This window comes from Pyxicephalus adspersus, chromosome 12 (genome assembly GCF_032062135.1).
Source record: "Pyxicephalus adspersus chromosome 12, UCB_Pads_2.0, whole genome shotgun sequence".
Taxonomy (NCBI): domain Eukaryota; kingdom Metazoa; phylum Chordata; class Amphibia; order Anura; family Pyxicephalidae; genus Pyxicephalus; species Pyxicephalus adspersus.
The window spans coordinates 13,706,945-13,729,512 of record NC_092869.1 but is presented as its reverse complement, the minus strand read 5'-3'; the positions used below and the strand labels follow the sequence as shown (position 1 = coordinate 13,729,512).

At 39.1% G+C, this 22,568-nt stretch overlaps 1 protein-coding gene across 3 annotated transcripts; it reads right to left on the bottom strand.

The window, feature by feature from the left end:
* Positions 1-2,088: 2,088 nt before the first annotated feature.
* On the bottom strand, positions 2,089-9,840 carry CHAC1 (ChaC glutathione specific gamma-glutamylcyclotransferase 1). Of its 3 annotated transcripts, XR_011922963.1 has the most exons (5): positions 9,609-9,840; positions 9,341-9,376; positions 8,089-8,620; positions 5,280-5,361; positions 2,089-4,209 (listed from the first exon to the last, which is right to left on the bottom strand). XR_011922963.1 is itself a non-coding variant. In XM_072427918.1 (3 exons), the coding sequence occupies exons 1-3, from the start codon at positions 9,795-9,797 to the stop codon at positions 8,213-8,215; spliced, it is 633 nt and encodes a 210-aa protein (XP_072284019.1). In that variant the 5' UTR covers positions 9,798-9,840; the 3' UTR covers positions 7,683-8,212. The 3 variants fall into 3 exon arrangements, 1 of the variants encoding a protein (XP_072284019.1); XR_011922962.1 differs by having other exon boundaries at positions 2,089-5,361; XM_072427918.1 differs by lacking the exons at positions 2,089-4,209; positions 5,280-5,361 and having other exon boundaries at positions 7,683-8,620.
* Positions 9,841-22,568: the final 12,728 nt, after the last annotated feature.

Genomic DNA, 22,568 nt, shown 5'->3' with positions numbered 1-22,568 from the left:
CGGCAAATCACATCCCTGGGGCACTGTGGATCCTTACTATGTGGGTCTAGAGTTCTATGAACTCTGTCGAATTTGGATGTCCATATCGGACAGGATCGCTCATAATTTTGTGAAGATAAAATAGGTTGCAGTAGAGAGTTCAGAGTTTGGTACTGTTTCAGGATTTCCAGGATTGCGTTATGAGAGGCAAATTGTGAAGAAGGTCCGTCCGTGCAAGGGTTTTGGAGCGCTGTAGTGGTACTGGTCACTAGCTGCAGGGGCTGCTGCATGGCCTGAAAATCTGCCTTCAAGGCGGCCTATACTCCAGTTCTAGGTCCATGTCTGACCTTGTGAGTACATTTAAAAATCCTCATTATTTTAAATTTTCTGCCTGGTCCCTCCTACCTGCCCAGCAGTCCTGTCCTCCAGCCTAAGACTCGCGGGCAGATGCCCGGCAAGCATCTGCTTCCCCTGGCTTTGCGTCCCCAATGTTCACACGCTGGGGATGGAGATGCCAGCCGGCATCTGTGTAGCCTGGCGATGCCCGGCCGGTGTCGCCAGGGGAAGCAGATGCCAGGCATCGCTGGAGGACGCTGCGGACATCCCTGGCGGCCATCGTGGGCACTGCTGGAGGACGCGCTGGAACGTGGGAACCAGGTAGCCCTATTTTGTGATTATTAATCTGCTGGTTGGCAGTTTAAAAAACCTGATCCTGTGAAGTTATGAACCTAGCTATATTAAAAGCATTATAATCCACCATGTAAACACATCCTCCAAGCCCTCCTAAACCTTGCTCTCATTGGACGTTCCTGTCAGTCACTCCTCTAAAAATTATAAAGCTTTCCAAAGCTGGAGAAGATAAACTTTCATCAGTGAAGCTGATGATGAAAGTGTATCCTCTCCAGCCTTGGAGAACTTTAATAAATCAGGCCCATACTATCTTGGTATGCTCCTCTCCTGAAATATTCTACTCTGCTCCATCCTCTATCTCTCTGCTCCTAATATAATCATGTCTCTGGAATTGTCACGTTTGTTCTTCCATAGAACAGCAGCATCCCTGTGGTTTTCCTGTTGCAAGAATAATGACTTGATATTTTTTTTACTTGATATTTATTAGGAAGATTCAATCCATCCAATCATATGAGTTTAAAATGAAAGAATATGAACTCTGAAGCTGATCTCCACCAATGGTTGGAGCTTTCCTTTCAATATGAGAAGCCCACAGCTCCCTGATTATGTGTGTACATGTTAGCTCAGAACAGCAGAAATATCTGGATTCAAGTGGTAGCAAATCCTCTTCCACATGATGGCTGATATGTAGCACGCATCAGACATTGATGAAAATAAGCAACATTTTATTTCATAAATATATTCTCATAAATAAGCTTCAAAATAAAAACATTCATAGCAATTGTGTCACTAATCCATTCTGAGATCACCACAAACCGGTCTATTTATAAATGTTTTCACCCAAGATTCACTCAAATTTAAAAAAAATAAACACATTTATCAAATTAGAAAATGTGTGAATCATTTCCTAAATATTCATACATTTTTATACTGAATCCAATGTGTAAATATTGGGTACAAGCTGAGGGAATCCTAAGGAAACATTTAGTTTAATCATAATTTGTTTTCTGCTAGATATTTGTAATGTGAAGAGTCATGGTCATAAAAACGAATGAATAGAGCACAATGTCCGCTGATGATGAAGTCCTCCAGAAAGTAACATAAGGAGGGAGGAGGGGAGATATTTAATATTTAGCATGTAATGAAATCAATCGGAAAACAACCAAATCCAAAGCAACTTAACTACTTAACAGGTATTAATGACAATTGGCTTGCTTCATAGATATTCGGAGGTAAAGCTGCCTTTTAGTGCAATTTGGGCTCTGCAGGGGCCACGCTTAAGACACTGCTCTCTCAGGTATGTCAGTGGGGGTAGTCCTGGAGGCCATGGGAACATCTTTCTGCCTCGGGGAATATCGTGGAGGAAATGGACCATCCGTCAGGGGCACCTGAAGAAGCCAAAGTGGGATTTATGGAGATAAGTGGAGACGTCAGAGAAAGACTAATGGTGGATACAGCAAGATTTATCTACTTGAGAACCATTTCCTGGGGGTCAAGGGAAGGACACAAGGACATCAAGCTTTAAAAGGGAATCATTGAGCACACAGAGAAGTCTGTCAGTTAAAAGAGCATGGGAACGCCCAACTGCAAGGGAACTCAAAAGGTCAGCCACACTCGGGAATACCACCAGGGGGATTAAGATGGGCCTTCTAGACCCAGTTGTCCTCCCCTTACTGAGGAGTAAAGCTGGGCCCAAGTAAGTCCTCCATTGTGAAGGGTATACATGAACTGCAGATAGGGGAAGGTCCAGGTACCTGTGATGGTGCCTGGTCCCCTAGATCCTGTGGCTCTGGTTCTGAGGATGGAGTAGGCCTCTGCTGAGTAGTCCAAACTGTGGGCATTTGCGTTGTGGCCTGGTTCCTGGCTGAGAAGTATCCAGGGATGTCTCCGGATGACAAATCTCCCCCTCCGGAGCATTCCTTCTGGCTCCCCTTCACTTTGGGTTCCATGGCAGTGTTGTTTTAGGCACATTGGTGCTGTTATTGATGCGGGACACGGAGCTGTATAACTGCATCCTAGTCCTCCATCAGCTGACCATGACCCGCCTGGATTTATTTATTTTAGCACCAAAATGCCAGTCAACACTGCAAAAAAGTTTTGGGAAATCATAGAGCTTCCAGCAGCCTGCTCCTGATTACCTAAGTGGAGCATCTATGTCCTCTAAGGTACAGGTGAAAACCTTGACATGGACTCACTAAACTACTTACCTCAGTTTCCTAAATTTTTCAAGAGTTCCAATAGCAAGCTCTCTTTAGAATTTTTGTCTCTGCACTGTATTACCTGTAATTATACTTTACATCACTGAAAGTAAAAAAAGGCAGGAACACAAAAGATTCCAGGCTAAACATTTTTGTGTCTTACTTGTTTGTTTATGTATAAATACATACAATACATACACACATATATAGATACATACATTTTTTACACACATATATTTCCCTTTTATTATAAATATGCTGGATGATTATTTGCTAAAATAAGCTCATAGTTTTTTCTTCTGTTTTTAAACACACGGTATAGTACCGGAGCAGAAGTTGTCACCTGTGTGACTGGTTATGTCTGCAGAGTTGTTTTTAGTGTAAAGCGAGGTCAGTCATATGGAAAGACTTCAGACACACACCCATCTGATATGTATCTTCTGATTCACTGTCTACGTTTAGTAAGGAAAACACAGGTGACATTTTTTTTCACATACTATCAAACAGGAAGTTTTCTCATCTTATGTGTAACGATTGGGGAAAGACACAGTTAAATGGAAACAGGAAGTTGAGAATTTCCAGTTAGCTATCATCTACATTGAGGCTATAATATTATTCCGGATTGTCAGTAAATTACAAAATACATTGTCATATGAAAGTTAGATTCTTCTCAAAAAGTGAATTAGATAGCTAGTAAACATGAAATAAAAAATAGGAAAGATTCTTAAAATGTACTACATAGGAATCTTGGGAATTATAATAGATTAGTTTATGTTTTAAATATTGTATCACTGTATTTCTGCCTAATTCTACATATTTAAAGTACAACTGAAAAAGTAAATGTAACTTGTAGTAAAGTAAATGTTAACACCCAGTATGAATATTTCATTTTGTGGTGTCACAGTCACATTCACTTCGTATACCAGTGATTAAAAAATAAATATATATTCCATGATACAGAGAGAGGTAGTAGAAATAATGGACCCCATCAGGGGTTAGGTAGAACACTAGTGCTGGGTGGAGTGGAGGATAACAATACTGCCCAGCAGGGTTGGAAAAGGGGACAATAGTGCCTAGTGCTAGGGGGTAAACGTTGGTATCAAAAACTTACCTTGCTTTGAAACTCCATCCCGCTGCTCTTTCTCTGACTTCTTTTTAGTGCAGAATAAATAGAGATTGCCACACAGCAGTTCACACGACCCACAGATTCCAACCAAGAGCCAAATATTAAAATAGATGTTCCCCCACTCAGTTGTAGGATATGGTCTAAAACCACAGGATGCCAGTATTATGTTGTTAACATAGGGGCAGTATTAGTACAGATGGGTAAGGGGAGATATACCTCTTACTTTTATAGATGATTTTCTCTTTTGATTGTGTTTTTAACTTTTGGTATTCTAACCTAAAAAAATAAAAAAAGCATCTTTACATTCTGTGCACACTGATTGTGATATTGAAATGTTTCTTTCCTTTTTAATTAAGCCCTCCCTTACCTCCTACTAGTGGTGGGCATAACATAAGCCAAGTATCATTGTAAAGACCTCGTACTAAAGCCCTCCTTTCTTTACTTGGCATACACACCATCATTTTAAATGTGTGATTTTATGACTGTGAAATATGTGTACCTTCACACTCCGCGCATTCCACATTACAATTGTCTTGTAAAACTCAGTGACACATTTTCCAACACAAGTTCCTGGCTATGTTCTTTGAGAAATGCCCTGCTCACATGTTTTATTCTGCTTCTTTTTCAGCTAGTGATCTGAAAACATAAAAACTGAAAACACAACCTATGCAGTATGTCGTGATTTTAATACAGAGTGGGGGTAATTTGGTAAAGAAGGTTAGGCTGTTCACTTAGCAAAGTGAATTATCTCTTTACAAGGGATATTTAATTTACTTTAGTAACTGAGAGGAAAGTCTGCTAACTTTACCAACTAGTCATGTACATGCAAAAATCCGATCTCACTGCACATGCTCCTATTAAGGAAAATGGGAGCCTCCCGGGATGTGTGATGTATGTATTCTGGGAGGCTCTGCGTTCCCATTCAGTCAGTAAGCAATGTTCACTTTATAAAGAAGGGTTGTACCCTTTTAAAAATTTTTGCATTTAGGTCTGCTTTATATGAAATCTCCTTTGCAACAGGATCATCAATTTTGTTAAGGAAATAGCCTATATTCCTATATATCAGTAAATCAACCACATGTTGTCAAGTAACAAATTTGGGGCAAAAAGCATTGGTTTGTATGGCCAATGACCTATTATTTTAGGTATATCATTGGCCATACAAACCAATAAACGCAAGCAAAGCAATATTTGGTTTTGTATTGAATAATTGTAGACATTCACAAGTCTTGTCAGTGCTCAATAAATGAAGCAGAGAATTTCTGATATATTAAAAAATCTTTTTTCCACCTAAAACATATAGATGTTGTAAATGAATGATTAAATGTCTGTCAAACAAGCATTACACAATTGTTAGGAGTTGGCTGTTAGATGGCAGATTCCTCACTACTTCCCACTCTTCTTGAGAGTTCTTCTCATCTATGAGCGCTGTTGAAAAAGTGAACAATCTCATAATACAATCTAGACTCATAATACAATCAAACTAGCAATTTCAATTAAACTGTATATTTGTGAGACTGGTGCAAAAAATCCAGTTCATCCTGCCATAAAGCTTGTGAACAGATAACTTCCTTATCACTCAGCCTAGGCTGTATTTATCACTTAAATTTTTAACAGCTATTTTTTTTATACTTCAGCTCCCTACCTTATGGTATGGAGAATGGCAGAAGAGGTGTACTCTGTAGTCCTGTCCTAGGATGGCAAAATGTCTCCTATACAGATATCGTATAGGAGTGAAAAGAGTGAGAGATATCATATAATATAGTAAGTGAAAAGTTTCCTAGGGCAAACATGAGTCACTAGCAGTATTACCAGGTGAAATTTGAACAAAAAAGCCTGAAACGGTAAACGTAGCAAAGCCTTCACATCTAAGGATTGCTATACTGCAAATAATATAATTTGATTCCTGAGTTTAGATTCACTTTAAAGTATATAAAAAAGTAATATATATATTCAGTATATAGAAAGACGTGATCAAACAGCTTTACTTCTGTTGTTTTAGGTTAGGTCAGCTTACAAGTTTTGTTCTAGGTGATTATGATGTCATTTAGTATAGTGGTTGCCAACTTTGGGACCTCACAGACCACTACTTTTATAATTTTAAATCCCACAGCGTGAAGCAGAAGTGAGTGCGCATGCGCCAGGTCCGGACACCAGACCGCACATGCGCGGAGAGCTGTGTGTCACCGAAAGGGTAAGAAACTCCTCCCAGAGTGACATCATGATGCCAGAACCCACCCACTCTCCCATCACAGTTTCAGACCTGCTTGCTAAACATCCTGGGGGGGACAGTAGCGGAACTTTTGTTGTGTCCATACAGGGTACATGATCAGCAGAGTCAGGGGAAGGATGTTCTGAGGCTATGGACAAGATATTTCAGAATATTGACCATAATACTGGACTGGATTTAGCTAAAGTAAGTAAAGTAATAAGTTTTATTATAGAAGATAGTGCAATGTGGTGTGTTTTGAACCTTATATAAGGTGTCTGTTTTTCTATAGTCAGTCATAGAGTTTTATTTTTACAAGCTTTAGTTTATTACTAATGAATGGTATAAAAAAACAAATACAGTACACAAGACATACAGCAGAAATAAAAATAAAGAAACTACACTAAAGAGCTCCCAATATTCACAAGAGAGCAATGGAGCAAGCTTATAACATACAGTAGATACTAAATGCCAGGGATCACAGCAGACACACAGGCACTGTCAATTGGCACTAGAGGGTAAAATTATTGTCAGAACAGATCGTCCTCTGTTTTTATAATATGTAATGTAACAATTAAACAATAACACTTACAAATCTTGTGTCAGTTTTTACCATTCTGTATCAATGTCCCTGTATAATGCTTGTGATCTACAATTAAACAAGTATATATACAAAATATGTTTAACTTTACCAAATACTGCTTAGTGTAACTGGCATTCAGCTAATTTATAGCACATTGCTCCACTGTCTTATTGCACATTCCCATATCACTCAATGTAGCCATTCAAAATATAATACACAAGAAGATCTATCTGGCCATATTCATGGAAGGTAGACACTTAGCAGCAAAATGTTCTTCCACTTCTCTACAATATAGATTTTACTAGGCATTGTCTAGTGCATCAGTGCAGCTGATAACTCTGCCTGGCTAGTACCAGCAGTGTTTTTTTTAGATAAGCAAGTCTGTTGTTTCACTGGCTTCTTAGAAAATATTTCAGCATACTGTATGTTTGTTTCTCTAATCAGAAACATCTATGGTTGTTTATATTAAGTTATATGGTATCATAAAGTGGAATCCTACCATATAACACAACAGTGTTATACAGCACACATAATATTGTATTGTGTCAGTACTATTACAGTTAGGCCGATTTCTAAAAATGCCATAAACGACAGTAAAAGTGATGGCTGTAGCAACCAGCAAAATGTTTTATCTCTTTACTTGTATTACTTGTCTTACTTACTTATATATTTACTTGTGAAAGATAGCCAAAATCTTACTGGCTGCTATGGCAAGCACACTTCTTCATCTGTAGAATAGGACAAGTCATTTTGATCTGTATAACATAGGAAGGCCACTAACAATCAGTAAAGGCAGCACCCAGACTAAGTTTTATGGAAGGACCAATTGTAAAAAAAATGTAAATGTTGCCTAGTTTTAGAAACAAGGCTTACAGTACATAAGATGTCAATGTCAGTGCTATGTAGTTAAAAAGAGAAAACAAGAAAAAGGGGGTTGCTAAGCTACATGATGCAGTGTAATTGTTAGTGACTTGGTTTATTACAGTTATTTAGGAAACTGTCTTTTCTAGTTTTACATTGAGGTTAAAGAGACATATGACACACAGCTTTCTTCTGTTAAGCAAAATGCATCAAGGTAATGTATTATCAACCTTAATACAAAAAGTTAACCAGTAGCAGGTGAATATGTTTGAACTGAGGTAGATGAAAAGAAAAATCCTCTGGGAGGCCTGCTCCCTGGAAAAATAGCAAAAAAATAAAAAGAAACAAAACTTTCTCTACACTCTTGTTGGTCATCCATCTTCCTAGAAAAACAGTGTCCATTTATGTCAAGCGGTGTCTGCTATGCATTGTAGTGAGCAGCTTGAATATGGAGTGAAGATCTTCTATGTCCATATAATCGAACACTTTCATAGTTCTTTACCTGGAGCTACTACATAGTGTTGAAAAGGTAAGGCATCCAGAAGTATTGAGAAGTCTAGCAGATCTGAAATATTGATCACTCATGGAATATGTTAACTTCAGATGCTTCTACATTGTTTACAGTCTTAGCAGAACACAGGCAACGGATCATCCGTACTATAAAAGTATGGAAGGATGGAAATTAAAGCCTCTTCAATAGAAAAGAGATGCTTGTCTTCAGCTTCTGGACAAAAATTATGCATAAAGTCTGCAAGCCGTAAGAGATACTCAATGTTATGGCCTGCTCGTCCACTAGACACTACAATCTGAGCTGCAATGTCCTCCTCAGAGGCTGGTCCGAGGTAGCTAGGATTTTGTGCAGTGGCTATGTACACCAGGGCAAGAACTGCTCCTTCTTCCCCTTCATCCTGAGGAAAGAACTTAACCAGTTCTGTGATGTAGCCTCCAAGGACAGACTCTCGTACATTCAAATACTGTAAGGAGGATTCAATCTGAGCTCCACGCACTTCATATGCAACACCCCATGTGCATTCCTGAAATCAAAAACAAGATCATTAGTACAAATGTTTCAGCCCTGTAACCAAATACCGTTTATCCAATTTCTAAGTTTAAAATAGGCAAAAAAAGTTTATTTTAGATCAAACCTTAGCTTTTTTAAATAACATTATGAATTATTAAATTGGGTGCTGTAACTAAATGTAGATCTGGGATGTTACCAGGGGCGTATTTAGCACGGGGACCAGTAATCAAATATTTCTGGGTGGCAAAGGCAATGCAGCAACCATTCTAAGCCAGGTTAGGATAATGGAATTGTTTTATATATCAAAGCAATCCTGGAGATGTTCTCTTAAGGGGCCAAAATATGCGTGCCCACATGCTCCAATTATGAAGTAAGCTCCTGGGTGTTACTACAGAAAAACCAGAATAAGAATTTCCAGGAAACCTGTACTGAATCAATATGGATGTTGGCATTGTTCATTTCTCTTAAAAATGCCATTTCTCTGGCTGATCCAATGACTTCAATACTGTCTTATATGCTGACCTAAAATGCCAATGAAGATCAATTTTGAGTTTTGTCTCACTTGAGATACCCAGGCAAGAAACATTCTTACAGAACAGCAATCTTCACATTTCACTCAGTACAGGTTTTCCTTAATCTGCAGGGAGTGTGTTACATTCAACTCTAAACTCCCTATTAGTAAAGATTGTACATAATAGTGTTAATAGTAAAGTGATCATAGAATTAAACTCACCTCATAATCCTCTTGTAAGGTCACCACTCTCCCAGGCTGCAAATAGAAAAGACAAGATAGATCAAAGACTGATCCTGGGAACCCTGGAGGTTGCATCAGAATTCTTCTGGCTACCCCTATGCAATTTATATGATCTGCACCCAAACACATTGGATGTTCAAATCCTTCTATCTATTTACATTCATATTTACAGTATATTTATCTATAGATTCTTACCATTTGAACTATCACTAGTATATAGATGTATTTGATGGAAATAGATGCTCACCATTTGCGGGCTGCCTCTGTGGAAGGTGTCTCCTTGCCAAAACTTGCGGCTATAGCCAGATATGAAGCCAACCTTACTGGAAGTGAATTCAAAATCTGGTTTCCACACCAGGGACCCATAACCAAATATCCACAGGGAGTTGTCTAGGAAGGTATTCTCCTCCATAGCTGTGGTTGGGTTGCTCGGCATTAAGTTTTTTATAAGAGGCACAGTGAATGGGCAATATGACAAGTGGTACTGATGAAAACGTTTGCATTTTATAGGCGCAAGCTATGCTATAGTCCCACCCAACTAGCAGTCCTGGCAACTTTCCAACGAATCGGCGCTGTTTGTGAAAAAACACCCCGCCCGTCCTTCGAGGTGATTGGTCAATATTTGTGTCAATCACCCAGTTACTCAGACGCCCTTCGCGACGCTGTTAGAATGATGCAACTACATGAGCTGGTTTCAGATCCGGCTGGATCATAGAGCAAGCCGAGAGAAGATTGCATCAGGCAGTAGGCTCAGTGTCTGCTACTGCTGTGATTTGTACAGAGAATAACAGAAAGTTCACTACTGCAGTAGAAGGCTAGGTTTTATTTTTAGTTGCTTTTACTATACCGTAATACATTTTATTCACTGTTCTTTATTTTTTACCACCAATCAGAAATGATAAGAATGCTTCATGTTATGTGTCAGATTAGTGTTATACATGTCCAGTATATATGTATCTGGAAGAACAAACTAATGTGGGCCAAATGTGAAAAATCAGACTTCATTGGCAAAGTGCTAAAAAAAAAAGTCAACCACTGTATTAGGCTAGGTACTCATGTGAAAAGCATAAATGAAAGACAGCAGGGTTATTTGGCAAAAAAAAAAAAAAAACTGTATTCAATGATAATTGCTCATAGAATACCATATACAAACTTTACTAAATGTTCGGAATCTTATCAGATCCACACAATGGCCAGACAAAGTGGCGCTAGACAATCATAACCTGGTTGGACACGTGGGTGTAGGTGTGTGAGATGCCGCATATGATCTATTGGCCATAGTAGCCTAAGCGCAGCTTGTAGACCCGACATGTTTCTCCCAGTAGGAGCTTCTTCAGGGATTACTGCACAGTAGCAAGGTATAACAGCTACTGGATTAATATTATTATTAAACAGGATTATTATAGCACCAACATATTACGCAGCGCTGTACATTAAATAGGGATTGCAAATGACAGACTAATACAGACGGTGATACAGGAGGAGAGGACCCTGCCCCGAAGAGCTTACAATCTAGTAGGTGGGGGAATTTCGCAGTATTTTGCTGCACACATATTGTCTCCATGTGTATTAGACTGTTACCCGTCACACATATGACTTGTGGTGGGGAAAGTGAAATGTGTTGAAAAAGGGGAATAACCTTATATACAAGGTCCTCAATCCTAAATTTGGCACTGGAAGAGTTAACCAGAAAAGCTGCTGGGAGGGGGAGAAAGCACTGCAGCCATAGCTTCCCTGCTAAGAGTCTATCAGCACTGAAAGAGTGAACCAGAACAACTACTGGGAGGGGGAGAAGGCACTGGAGCCGAAGGCACTGAAGCCACAGCTCCTCTCCTAGAAGACTGTCAGCACTAAATGAGTGAACCAAAGAAGCTGCTGGGAGGGGGAGGAGGCACTGCAGCCACAGTTCCCCTCATAAGAATCTGACAGATTGTTATTGTCAGCTTCCTGGTTCACTCATCCAGTGCTCACAGTCTCCTATTAGAGGAGCTGTGGCTGCAGGGCCCTTTCCCCCTCTAATGACAGATCAACGATTATTTTGAACGATCGTATAGTGCACGATTCTGTACATGCTGTAACAATACGATCCTTCAAAAATAAATCCACCAATAATGTAAACACACTAAATATGATCGTTTGAATGATGCAGGAAGTGACGTGTACCAGAGAAAGTGTACTGCAGAACAATCCACGATCACTACCCGACCGTACACACAGTAGATAGTGAGCAATCGTCGTGCAAACATCCGCCAGGATAGTGAATCGTTTCCAGCGACATTCCTCGTTCTTCAGCGACGTTTGCCTGTCGTTGTGCTCTTCTTGTTAACGATTATCGAATGATCGGTTGTTTCCAACAACAAATATTGCACGTGTAGCCTAATTACTTAAGCTACGTACACACGTCAGATTTTTATCGCCCGATAATCGGCATCGGCCAATTATTGGGCGAAAATCTGCCGTGTGTACAGTCGTTGTCGTCCATCGTCTGAAAGACCGTCCTGCCTGCCGGATCCACGGACGATGGACGACAACCGATCCTAATGAAAGGGAAGGGGGGAGCGCGCAGCAGGGTGCCGCTCCGTCGCTCTCCCCCTCCCCTCTCCATAGAGCATGAACGGTGCTGTATGTACAGCACCGTTCATGCATCGTGCACTCCCTTGTCGTTGGAAAGGATCGTGAAAGATCCTTTCCAACGACAAAAATTGCAGGTGTGTACGCAGCTTTAGTCTACAAACTTTGGTATAGTATCCACAATTTACTAATAAAATGAAAATTATATGTTAGCAGGTCTTGCTACTTTTAAAACTTTTTGTTTATTTTTGGTTTTAAAGCGCTTAAAGCTTACCTAAATTTAGAAAGTCACCAGGAGATAGTGCTACAAAGTTAGGTTGAAAAAAAAGACATAAGTCCACCAAGTTCAACCAGTAACTGCCGAAAGAGATGTGCAATGTCTCTTTTATCAAAAAATAAATGCCTGGCTCCTGGTGGCTTTTTGTTTAGGTTTTACTCTGCAGGTTGCATGGACTGTGTAGTTTAGAGCAGCGGTTGCCAAATGGTGGCCTGCGGACCACTGGTGATCCGCGGCTCTGGCCTGTGTGCCTCTCAGCAGGGTCAGGAGAAGGAAACCCGCTGGTGGGAGGCACACCGGCCAGAGCCGCGGACCATATCCTCCTTATAGACACAGCCCACCCAGGCTCAGACCTGCGATGGGGGAGTGGGCAGGTTCTGCCATCATGACGTCACTATGGGTAGAGTTTCTTCCCCTTTGAGTGACAAACAGCTCCCCATGCATGCGCGGTACGTGGATTTAGTGGTCCATGAGGTCCAAAAGGTTGGCGACCACTGGTTTAGAGCAGCAGTAAAAGGTCCTGTCATGGACAGATGGCAGTTGCAAACAGTTTATACAGTTAGGTTCATAAAAATTTGGACAGAGACAACTATTTTTCTAATTTTGGTTCGGTACATTACCACAATTAATTTTAAATGAAACAACTCATGCAGTTGAATTGCAGACTTTCAGCTTTTATTCAGTGGGTTAAACAAAAAGATTGCATAAAAATGTGAGGAACTAAAGCCTTTTTTTACACAATCACTTCATTTCAGGGGCTCAAAAGTAATTGGACAATTGACTCAAAGGCTATTTCATGGGCTGGTGTGGGCAATTCCTTCATTATGTCATTATCAATTAAGCAGATAAAAGGCCTGGAGTTGTTTTGGGGAGGAGGGGAGGGGTACTTGTATGTGGAAGATTTTGCGTTAAACAGACAACATGTGGTCAAAAGAGCTCTCCATGCAGGTGAAATAAGCCATCTTTAAGCTGCAAAAACAGAAAAAACACATCCGAGAAATTGCTACAGTATTAGGAGTGGCAAAAACTACAGTTTGGTACATCATGAGAAAGAAACAAAGCACTGGTGAACTCAGCAACGACAAAAGACCTGGACGTCCACGGAAGACAACAGTGGTGGATGATCGCAGAATCATTTCCATGGTGAAGAGTACCCCCTTCACAATAGCCAACCAAGTGAACAACGCTCTCCAGGAGGTAGGTGTATCGATATCCAAGTCTACCATAAAGAGAAGACTGCATGAAAGTAAATAGAGAGGGTGGACTGCAAGGTGCAAGCCACTCATAAGCCTCAAGAATAGAAAGGCTAGATTGGACTTTGCTCAAAAACATCTAAAAAAGCCAGCACAGTTCTAGAAAAACATTCTTTGGACAGATAAAACCAAGATTAACCTTTACCAGAATGATGGCAAGAGAAAAGTATTGAGAAGGCGTGGAAAAGCTCATGATCCAAAGCATACCACATCATCTGTAAACCATGGCGGAGGCAGTGTGATGGTATTGGCGTGCATGGCTGCCAGTGGCACTGGGACACTAGTGTTTATCTATGATGTGACACAGGACAGAAGCAGCCAAATTAATTCTGAGGTGTTCAGAGACATACTGTCTGCTCAAATCCAGCTAAATGCAGTCAAATTGATTGGGGGGCGTTTCATAATACAGATGGACAATAACCCAAAACATACAGCTAAAACAACCCAGGAGTTTATTAAAGCAAAGAAGTGCAATATTCTTGAATGGCCAAGTCAGTCACCTAATCTGAACCTAATTGAGCATGCATTTCAATAGTTGAAGACTAAATTTAGGACAGAAAGGCCCACAAACAAACAGCAACTGAAAGCCGCTGCAGTGAAGGCCTGGCAGAGCATTAAAAAGGAGGAAACCCAGCATCTGGTGATGTCCATGAGTTCAAGACTACAGGCTGTCATTGCCAGCAAAGGGTTTTCAGCCAAGTATTAGAAATGAACATTTTATTTTCAGCTTTTTAATTTGTCCAATTACTTTTGAGTCCCTGAAATGAAGTTATTGTGTTAAAAAAAGGCTTTAGTTTCTAACATTTTCATGCAATCTTTTTGTTCAACCCACTGAATTAAAGCTGAAAGTTTGCAGATCAACTGCATCTTAGTTGTTTCATTTAAAATTAATTGCGGACACACCAAATAATAAATGAGAGTAGATTTTTATGTTTATCTACTTTGTGGGATAAACATTGTAGGTTAACTGATAAAAATAAATAAAAATTATTCTCTTCATTATTTCTAAAGCATCCGTACCATGCACAGTATTTTTATACTAACATTTTTGTGCCTTTGTGTTAGTGTGTCTTGCTGTTTTACATTGAGGTGGTGTCACTTTTGCATTCTAAATGTAAACATATGATGCAATATAAAGGAGAGGTTTGTTGTCAGTTTTCCAGGGTAAACAGGCAGGAGGCTCACTGCCTAAATCAGATCTGCTAATGTGCTTCTCTTATTGCATTGGGTCATGGGCTTCATGAGTAGGCAGTGGTGTTTTATTTTGCATATATTTAATATGAAGATAAAAGTAATTCATAATTTTAAATATCTTTTTAATAGTCAGTATTTTTCCTATCCTGTATAGCATATCATAGAGGTTTTTTTCTATATAAGTACTGACAGAAGAGTTTACTGCACTGTGCACCAGGGTATTTCTTTAATTTTACACTTACACTGCTTTATTCACTTGCATAATCTTCAAAGCCTGAATAAGGATAGTGAATCTTAGATCCCATTTTTCCACCCTACTTACAACCTGTAACCACACGATTTTAGTAGCAAGCAAAGGGGTTCTGACAACATCCTGGACATGACCTGTCAGTCATGTGGCAGTGCCTAATGAGTGCTTTGACATCAGGGCTGTTCCACACAAGCATAGTACATGATCTAGCACCCAATTATTTGGCATTGTGTGGAATGCCATAATGATGCCCAAGACAATTGATATATAACAGCTTATATAAAAGGTGTGCCAATGTGCAACAACCATATATACAGAATGATTTTTGTGCAACCACAGTGTAAATATTCCATGAAAGTACTGGATTTTGCACATATCCCATTGTTATGGGTGTTAAAATGCCCTTTATTTGACCCAGATTTTGATAACCCTCAAGCCTTTGCCTGGTAGGCAAATAAACCTGTCCACCATGTATATGATTTTCTTACTTTTACTGGGGGTTAAGACTTTTGCATATTTGAAAGGGCAATGGTCCCTCCCAGGAAATTTTTCGCTATGGGCAGATAAGACATTTTTTATTAGCTTTGCTGAAAGAACATAAAGGGAACCCCCTTTCCTTTACGACTTTTGAATCTTGCTGCTTGCCGAACCCACAATCAGCAGGTATGGTATCCTATCTGTGTAAAACTTTGATAAAGGCAAGATCTCAGAAAGTGACATATATGGAGAGGTGGGAGGCAGAGCTGGGAACCATTTTATCCGCAGAAGACTGGGACGGGCTGTCTCAACATGCACTACCAATGCCCTTTCACAGGAAAATGCATACAAAACGATGCTCCCTTAGTATATAGTCTCAGCTAGGATCACAAAATGTATTCCCGGTGATTCTCCCAGGTGTTTCAGGGGTTTCTGCAAATTACTATACGTAAAAATACCTGGAAAGCATTACTACACAAACCTGTCCCCACAGTTCGTAAACGCGCAAACCAGTTGATTTATATTTCTTGCAACTAGACAAGTGATAGCCTCGGCTTGGTTAAAACCCATGTTGAGTTTCGCAGCTGTTGTATCACAAATCAGATACTATGGTTATGAAGAGGATGACTGCTGTTGTTAGGGATACCCTCCCTGGTTTCTAGAGGTATGGACACCATGGTTGGACCATCATAGCACACCCGACTGTGTGCCCAGGTTGTTAAATTTTTGATAGGACATATATTACACTGGTCAACAAACATTTTCTTTCCAAGCAGATTAAAGTCATTTTAGGTTATGTTTGATGCACAGATTCCAAATGTGGCATTGGTTTTGCTAGACTGGCTAGATTGAAATAATGACCTCAATAAAAACCCCATAGAAAACCAATGAAACATGAAAGTTAAGAATAAAGAAACTAGATATGTCTATGTATACAAAATTACATTTTTGAAATACTTAATGTCAATATATTCTGTATTCAGAATATTTACAGAACTTATCACAAAGAAGTCACTGAAAAACTCAGTTTGCATGATTTCCTTTTATGCTGATGATCAGGACAATCATGTTGAAGGCACCAGCAGTAGTCTGCCACCATGTGTCTATCCCATCTGCCCTGATACCTTTCTTCCATTACCTTTATATCTTGATAGAACCTCTCCCCTTGTTCCTCACTGAAATCGCCAAGGTTTTCTGTAAATTTTTGCAAATGACTATGGAGATAGTGTACCTTTATGCTCATAGTAGCACACGAATTTTTAAAGTTTAAGAGCAGGTTTTGTACCAGTTCTTCAAAATTTTGTGCTTTATGGTTATCCAAGAAGTTCTTGACAACCATGACATAGCTGTGCCATGCACAAGCTTCAGTATCAGTCATGTAACTTGAGTAAATGGAATCATTTATCAGCTTCCGAATCTGGGGTCCATCAAAGATTCCTGCTTTAAAATTTTCAGTACTTAATCCAGGGAAGAATTTACAAATGTATTGGAAGCAATCACCGTCCTTGTTCACAGCACTTAACAAATTGCTTCATTAATCCCATTTTTATCTGTAGTGGAGGAAGAATGATTTTTTCTTTTTCAACCATCGGCTCGTTAATGATGTTTGCTGCACCTTTTTTCATGTTTTCCCTTGGAGGCCATGTCACTTTTTTCCAGTAATCCTGCTTTGCTCTACTATCCCACAAGCAGATATAACATGGGTACTTTGAGTATACACTTTGCTGTCCAAGTAGGAAGTTCACCATTTTTAAATCAACACATATGGACCATTAGTGTTCATGATAGGAAAGCTTTTGTAAGACCATTTTGATATTTTCATATTCTTCTTTAAGTTTTGTTGAGTGACCAATTGGAATTGATGCATAACAGTTGCTATTATGCAGTAAAACAGATTTCAAACTTCGAGTGGAAATGTCTATGAAAAGCCACCAGTCTTCTGCTTGGTATTCTGGTACTCCCATATGGGCTAGTAGTCCAGGGATGTTACAACAGGTCACAAAGTCTCCATCTTCACTGAATTATGGTAGAAGTGTCACCTCTCTTGTCCTATAAACCGATATTTTAACTTCCGTCTCAGACAGTTCTTTTCTTTTAGCCTGGATGATAAAAGTTCAGATGCTTGTTTTGACAGACTTAGGCCACGTATTAAATCATTGAACTGCTGGTTTGATGAAACACTTCCTTCATATTCACTTTCACTGCTAACTCCTGGATTACACTCAAAACCCTGTAAATCCTCCATGTTGGATACAGGATTATCAGGGAAAGTACTCAACACTGGTATGGGAACATCAGCACCATGCGGCACAGGTCGTCTTGCTGATTCCAAATTATGGTACTCCCACTTGTTTTTCTTGTAACAATTAAAACTTTTTACATTCACAGCACAAAAATACCAATCATTTTTATGATTTTTGGGCTCTTGCGATACCATAGGTACACCAAATTTCAAACTTTTCAGTTTTCCATTTTTCCACTGACGTAGCCACTCTACACAAGTTTTGCATACCATATGGGGAGCCCAATACTTATCTTGGTCCCCCAATTTATTACCTAAATAAGCAAGATATGCTTGTTTTATAAATTCTGTAATGTTTCTTCTCTGTTTTTGCTGAGAATATTCACCACAAATGTAGCAAAATACATTAGGGTAATTTAAACAACTTCTTGAAGAACTCATATATCTGTAAAAAAAAAAGAAAAAGTATGAATAAAAAGAAGGCAAATGAAAGTTTCATGAAAATAATCCTACATTTAATATATATAAAGAGAAAACATCGGTGTATATAAAGATTGATAATAATGTACTGTGTTAACATTTGTTGAAATGTTAACACAGTACAGTAAAATCGTCTATTCAGATTCCTGTATCACAAGAACTAGAGCCAATTCAATGAAACTGATGTCATTTCTGGATTCAACAGACCTGAGATACACTAAATATATTGAAAAATCCTTGTAAAACAATTTTTTTTGTTAGGCCGTGTTGTATTTAAATTATTTTTGTCTTGTTTCTTAGTGTTGTGTTGTGTCATTGCCCTTTTTTTCCACACGAAGAAGGCTTTGTTTTGTTGCATGCTTGTCTGTTCTTTTTTTCCCTCTTTTTGTTTTATGTGAATTACATTGTTTGTGTTGTTTTATAATTTTTTTTTTTGAAAAATTGAATAAAAACTTATTGAAAACAAAATGCTGGATTTTTAAAAAAATATTTTTTATTGATAGAAAGAAAACTTTAAATAACATAGCATACAAAAACGTTAAAGGTAAATACCAAGATCTTAATACCAGAAGTACAGACATTCAGATAACATAAAACATAGGTATTAGTTGTACTAGATAAATAGGAACATTCATCATATTAACAGGCATATAAATGTGTTTCCTCACTAACATTTTTTATTAATTTAACCAGGGATGGGGGAAAGGGATCACTACCTAGTCGGTAGAACAAGGACAACTAAAACAAAACCGAACAAATGCAATGTCTGCCTCATTAACAACACCTCTGGAACTTTAGGTAATCTTTAAAGTTCTATAGTCGTACCATGTTGAATGACGGAAAAGATTATTGGATAATCTATTTGAGAAGAAGAGAAAGTGTCTTTCAAAAAAGGCAGTCAGGTATCAAAAATATTTGAGGATGTGTGTCAAGGTGCTGAGTAGCCTCCATTTTATCTATCGTTATAAGAGAATGTAGTAATTAAGTTAGTTGTAACATAGACGGAGCTATAGGATCCAGCCATCGTTTCATAATACATTTTTTTGCCACAAGAAAACATAAATTTTCAAGTTTAGACAGAGTGGTGGTGCTAGATACTGGCAGAGAAGAGGGAAGTACATGAAAAAGAGCCACTTGAGGTAGAAAGGTTTGTCTTTGGCATGTTAAATGGTTTGCATAGGAAAAAACTTGGAGCCAAAAAGACTGGATTTTTGGACATGACCACAATGCATGTTCCAGGTAAGGTAGGGATAAACCGCATTTAGGACATTCCAATAAAAACTTAGAAACTGTAGAAGATTTGATCTTAAGATCAAATCCATAGTATGTCCTATGCAAGATTTTATAGTGCATCTCCCTCCAGATTTCACTAATGACCAACCTACGAACCACTGACCAGCTAGTTTCTAAATATTCCAGGGTTTCCTGGTAGGGCATATTTAGGAATGTTGCCCGTTTATCTACAAAGGAATAATTGCTGGGTAAATCAGCATCGCTTAAATGCAGAAACTGATTTAAATCTGCAATGGATAATCTAGTGGGCGTTTTCCCAATTACCCTTAAAATGGCAGGTGGCAATGGAAAAACTTGATCGAAGCGGAGGTGGGTGTATATATAATGTTTCACTTGTAAATAGTTCAAAAACTGTGAGGCTGGAAGTGCATATTTAACTCTTAAAATATGAAATGATAAAAAGTGGTAATTTTCATCTAGCAAATGATCAAGAAATTGAACTCTCCTGAGCCGTTTAAAAAAAAAACTTTTAATTGGGATCCATGTGGAAAATCAGGCGTAGACTATAGTGGCATAGCAGATGTAATATAGTGAGAGGCTCCAAATAATTTCCTGATTTCCCGCCAGACTAAAAGTGTATCAGGAAAAAGCAAATTAGTCCTGATTGAGCAGTTCGAGTAAAGACCAAGGTAGAACAGCTGATGTTTCCAATTTGACATCAGTGTAGTAAGAGGAGCCCTGCCACCAGTCCCTAATATGTCGTAGCCAACATGAAAGTTTATATTTCCTTATATCTGGGAAATTTAGACCCAGTTGTTCTTTGAGGTAAACAAACAATACGCAGTGTTTTGCCCTGCCATAAAAAAGAAGAAAAAGCCGATTGCAATTTATTTACATCCTCCTGATGTCTGAGCAGGAAGGGTAAATTTTGAAGTGGGTAAAGCAAACGGGCAAAACTCACCATTTTTATAAGGTGACATCTCCCCATCAACAAAAGCGAAAGCATCTTCCAATTTGTCCCGCGATTCTGAACCAGGAAGCAAGCCGCTGATCCCTGCCCTAACGGAGATCCCTGCCCTAACGGAGATCCCTGCCCTAACGGAGATCCCTGCCCTAACGGAGATCCCTGCCCTAACGGAGATCCCTGCCCTAACGGAGTTACCTGCCCTAACAGAGATCCCTGCCCTAACGGAGTTACACTTAAGTACTGGTAAGTGATCAGAAGGGGAATATGAACGGCACATGAGTGATCAGAAGGGGAATACCGTATGAATGGCACATGAGTGATCAGAAAGGGAATATGAATGGCACATGAGTGATCAGAAGGGGACAATCAATGGCACATGAGTGATCATGAGTGATTTTCAACAATAAATGTGTACTGTAGTCTTCATGGAAAAATAAGACATCCCCTGAAAATAAGACCTAGGGCATATTTTGGCATTTCAAAAAATATAAGACGGTGCCTTATAATGGGGGAAACAGGGTATGTAAGCAATGTGCTGAGTCTGCTCCGTTTCTCTATGGGACTTATAGGTGTGCTTGATAAGGGGATGCAGCACTGTGGTAAGTATAGCTAACTAATTGCACATCTCCTATAGTGTCATTTACATTTCCTAGTGATAAATGGATGGATATCTGTACTTATATCTGTGAGTAGATTTATCTTTGAAACTTTGCTCAGACTACAGCGTAAACATCTTCCGCTCTCTCTGTTTATCAGTAAATCAGTAGGGTTCAAAAACTGAAAAACTGGGAAATTCATGTGACTTGATAAATCTGTTCATGCAGTTCTTAAATCAGTGCTTTCCCATGCTTGGATGTAACAAATGTTTTTCTTTGCATCAACCGTGAAAACTTGTGGCAGCGTGGAAAAGTGAAAGAGTTTCTGATTTATGAAGGAAGGTTCTGAAGGAAGATTCTTCACTGTGTGCATTATTTGTGTGTGCGTCAAAAAGATTATGGGAATGATGAAATCACATATCAGAATTTGATGCCAAAAATAGTCAATCAGAAAATCTTTACTGATATACTATGCTATAATAATATATTTGTTGTTTTTCCATTTTGTCCTCAGGTATTAAACAATAGAAAGATAACACACTTAAAATCAAACTGAACAACTAAAAATCACAGAATAATCAAATTTGCGTGAATTTCATCACAACTTGTAATGTAGCTCCGTGGTCTGAATGGCCACCACATGCCTGTATACACTCCCAAAAATGTCTGAATATGCTTCTGATGGGATGGTGGATGGTGTCTTTGGGTTGTCCTACACCAGGAGGAACTCAGGACCAACTGCAACAGCATAAGATCCTATGATGGGTCTGATGATTTCATTCTGGTATCTAACAGCAGTCAGGGTACCAGTAGCTAGCATTTGGAGGTCTGTCCCCCAGGCCAGACTATCATTTTCTTGATCATGTTGCAGGCAGCATAACATTCACCACAGCATCCTCAGACTCTTTCTTGTCTGTCACATATGCTCAGTGTAAACCTCATCTAATCTTGCCAATGTTGAACCTGCCAATTTTGGTGTTCGCTTTCAAATACCAATAAGTAATAAATGGTGCTGGACTGTACAGCTCTGCCCAGCTCTCCTTTTATAGGCCTGCCTCCTGTTATTTTTACATGCACTGTCCTGGAAGACACAATAAACCTTGCTTGTGTATCGATATAACATCCTGGAGGACCTGGACTAACTGTGCAATCTAAGTGGGCTACAGGTATTATCTTATAAATGGTCTTTGGTAAAACCAATCCCCTTTATGGGGGTTGTCTTGTGCTTGTCCATTCTTTTCACATGTTGTTGCTCTTTATACACCAAAGCAGGTGAAATGAATTCACAATCACTTTCACTTCCTAAATGGACAGATTGATAACCCAGAAGTTTTTCTGACTTACTATGTGCTCTCGGGCCTTTCCAACGCTAGGTCCCAGGTTCAAATCTTGGCCAGGACACTATCTGCATAGAGTTTGCAGGTTCACACCGTGTTTGCGTGTGTTGCCTCTGGGTACTCCAGTTTCCTCCCATGTTCTAAAAACATGTAAATAGGTAATTGGCTTTTAACAACGTATGATGTCTTTAACATTTCCTTAACATATAAAAATGCAAGCATACATCAATCAACAAAACAAGAATTACATTGTATTGTATACGTAAATATTTGTATTATCCAATTTTCAACAGAGATTTATGTTGAACCAGAATCATTTGCGTCATGAAT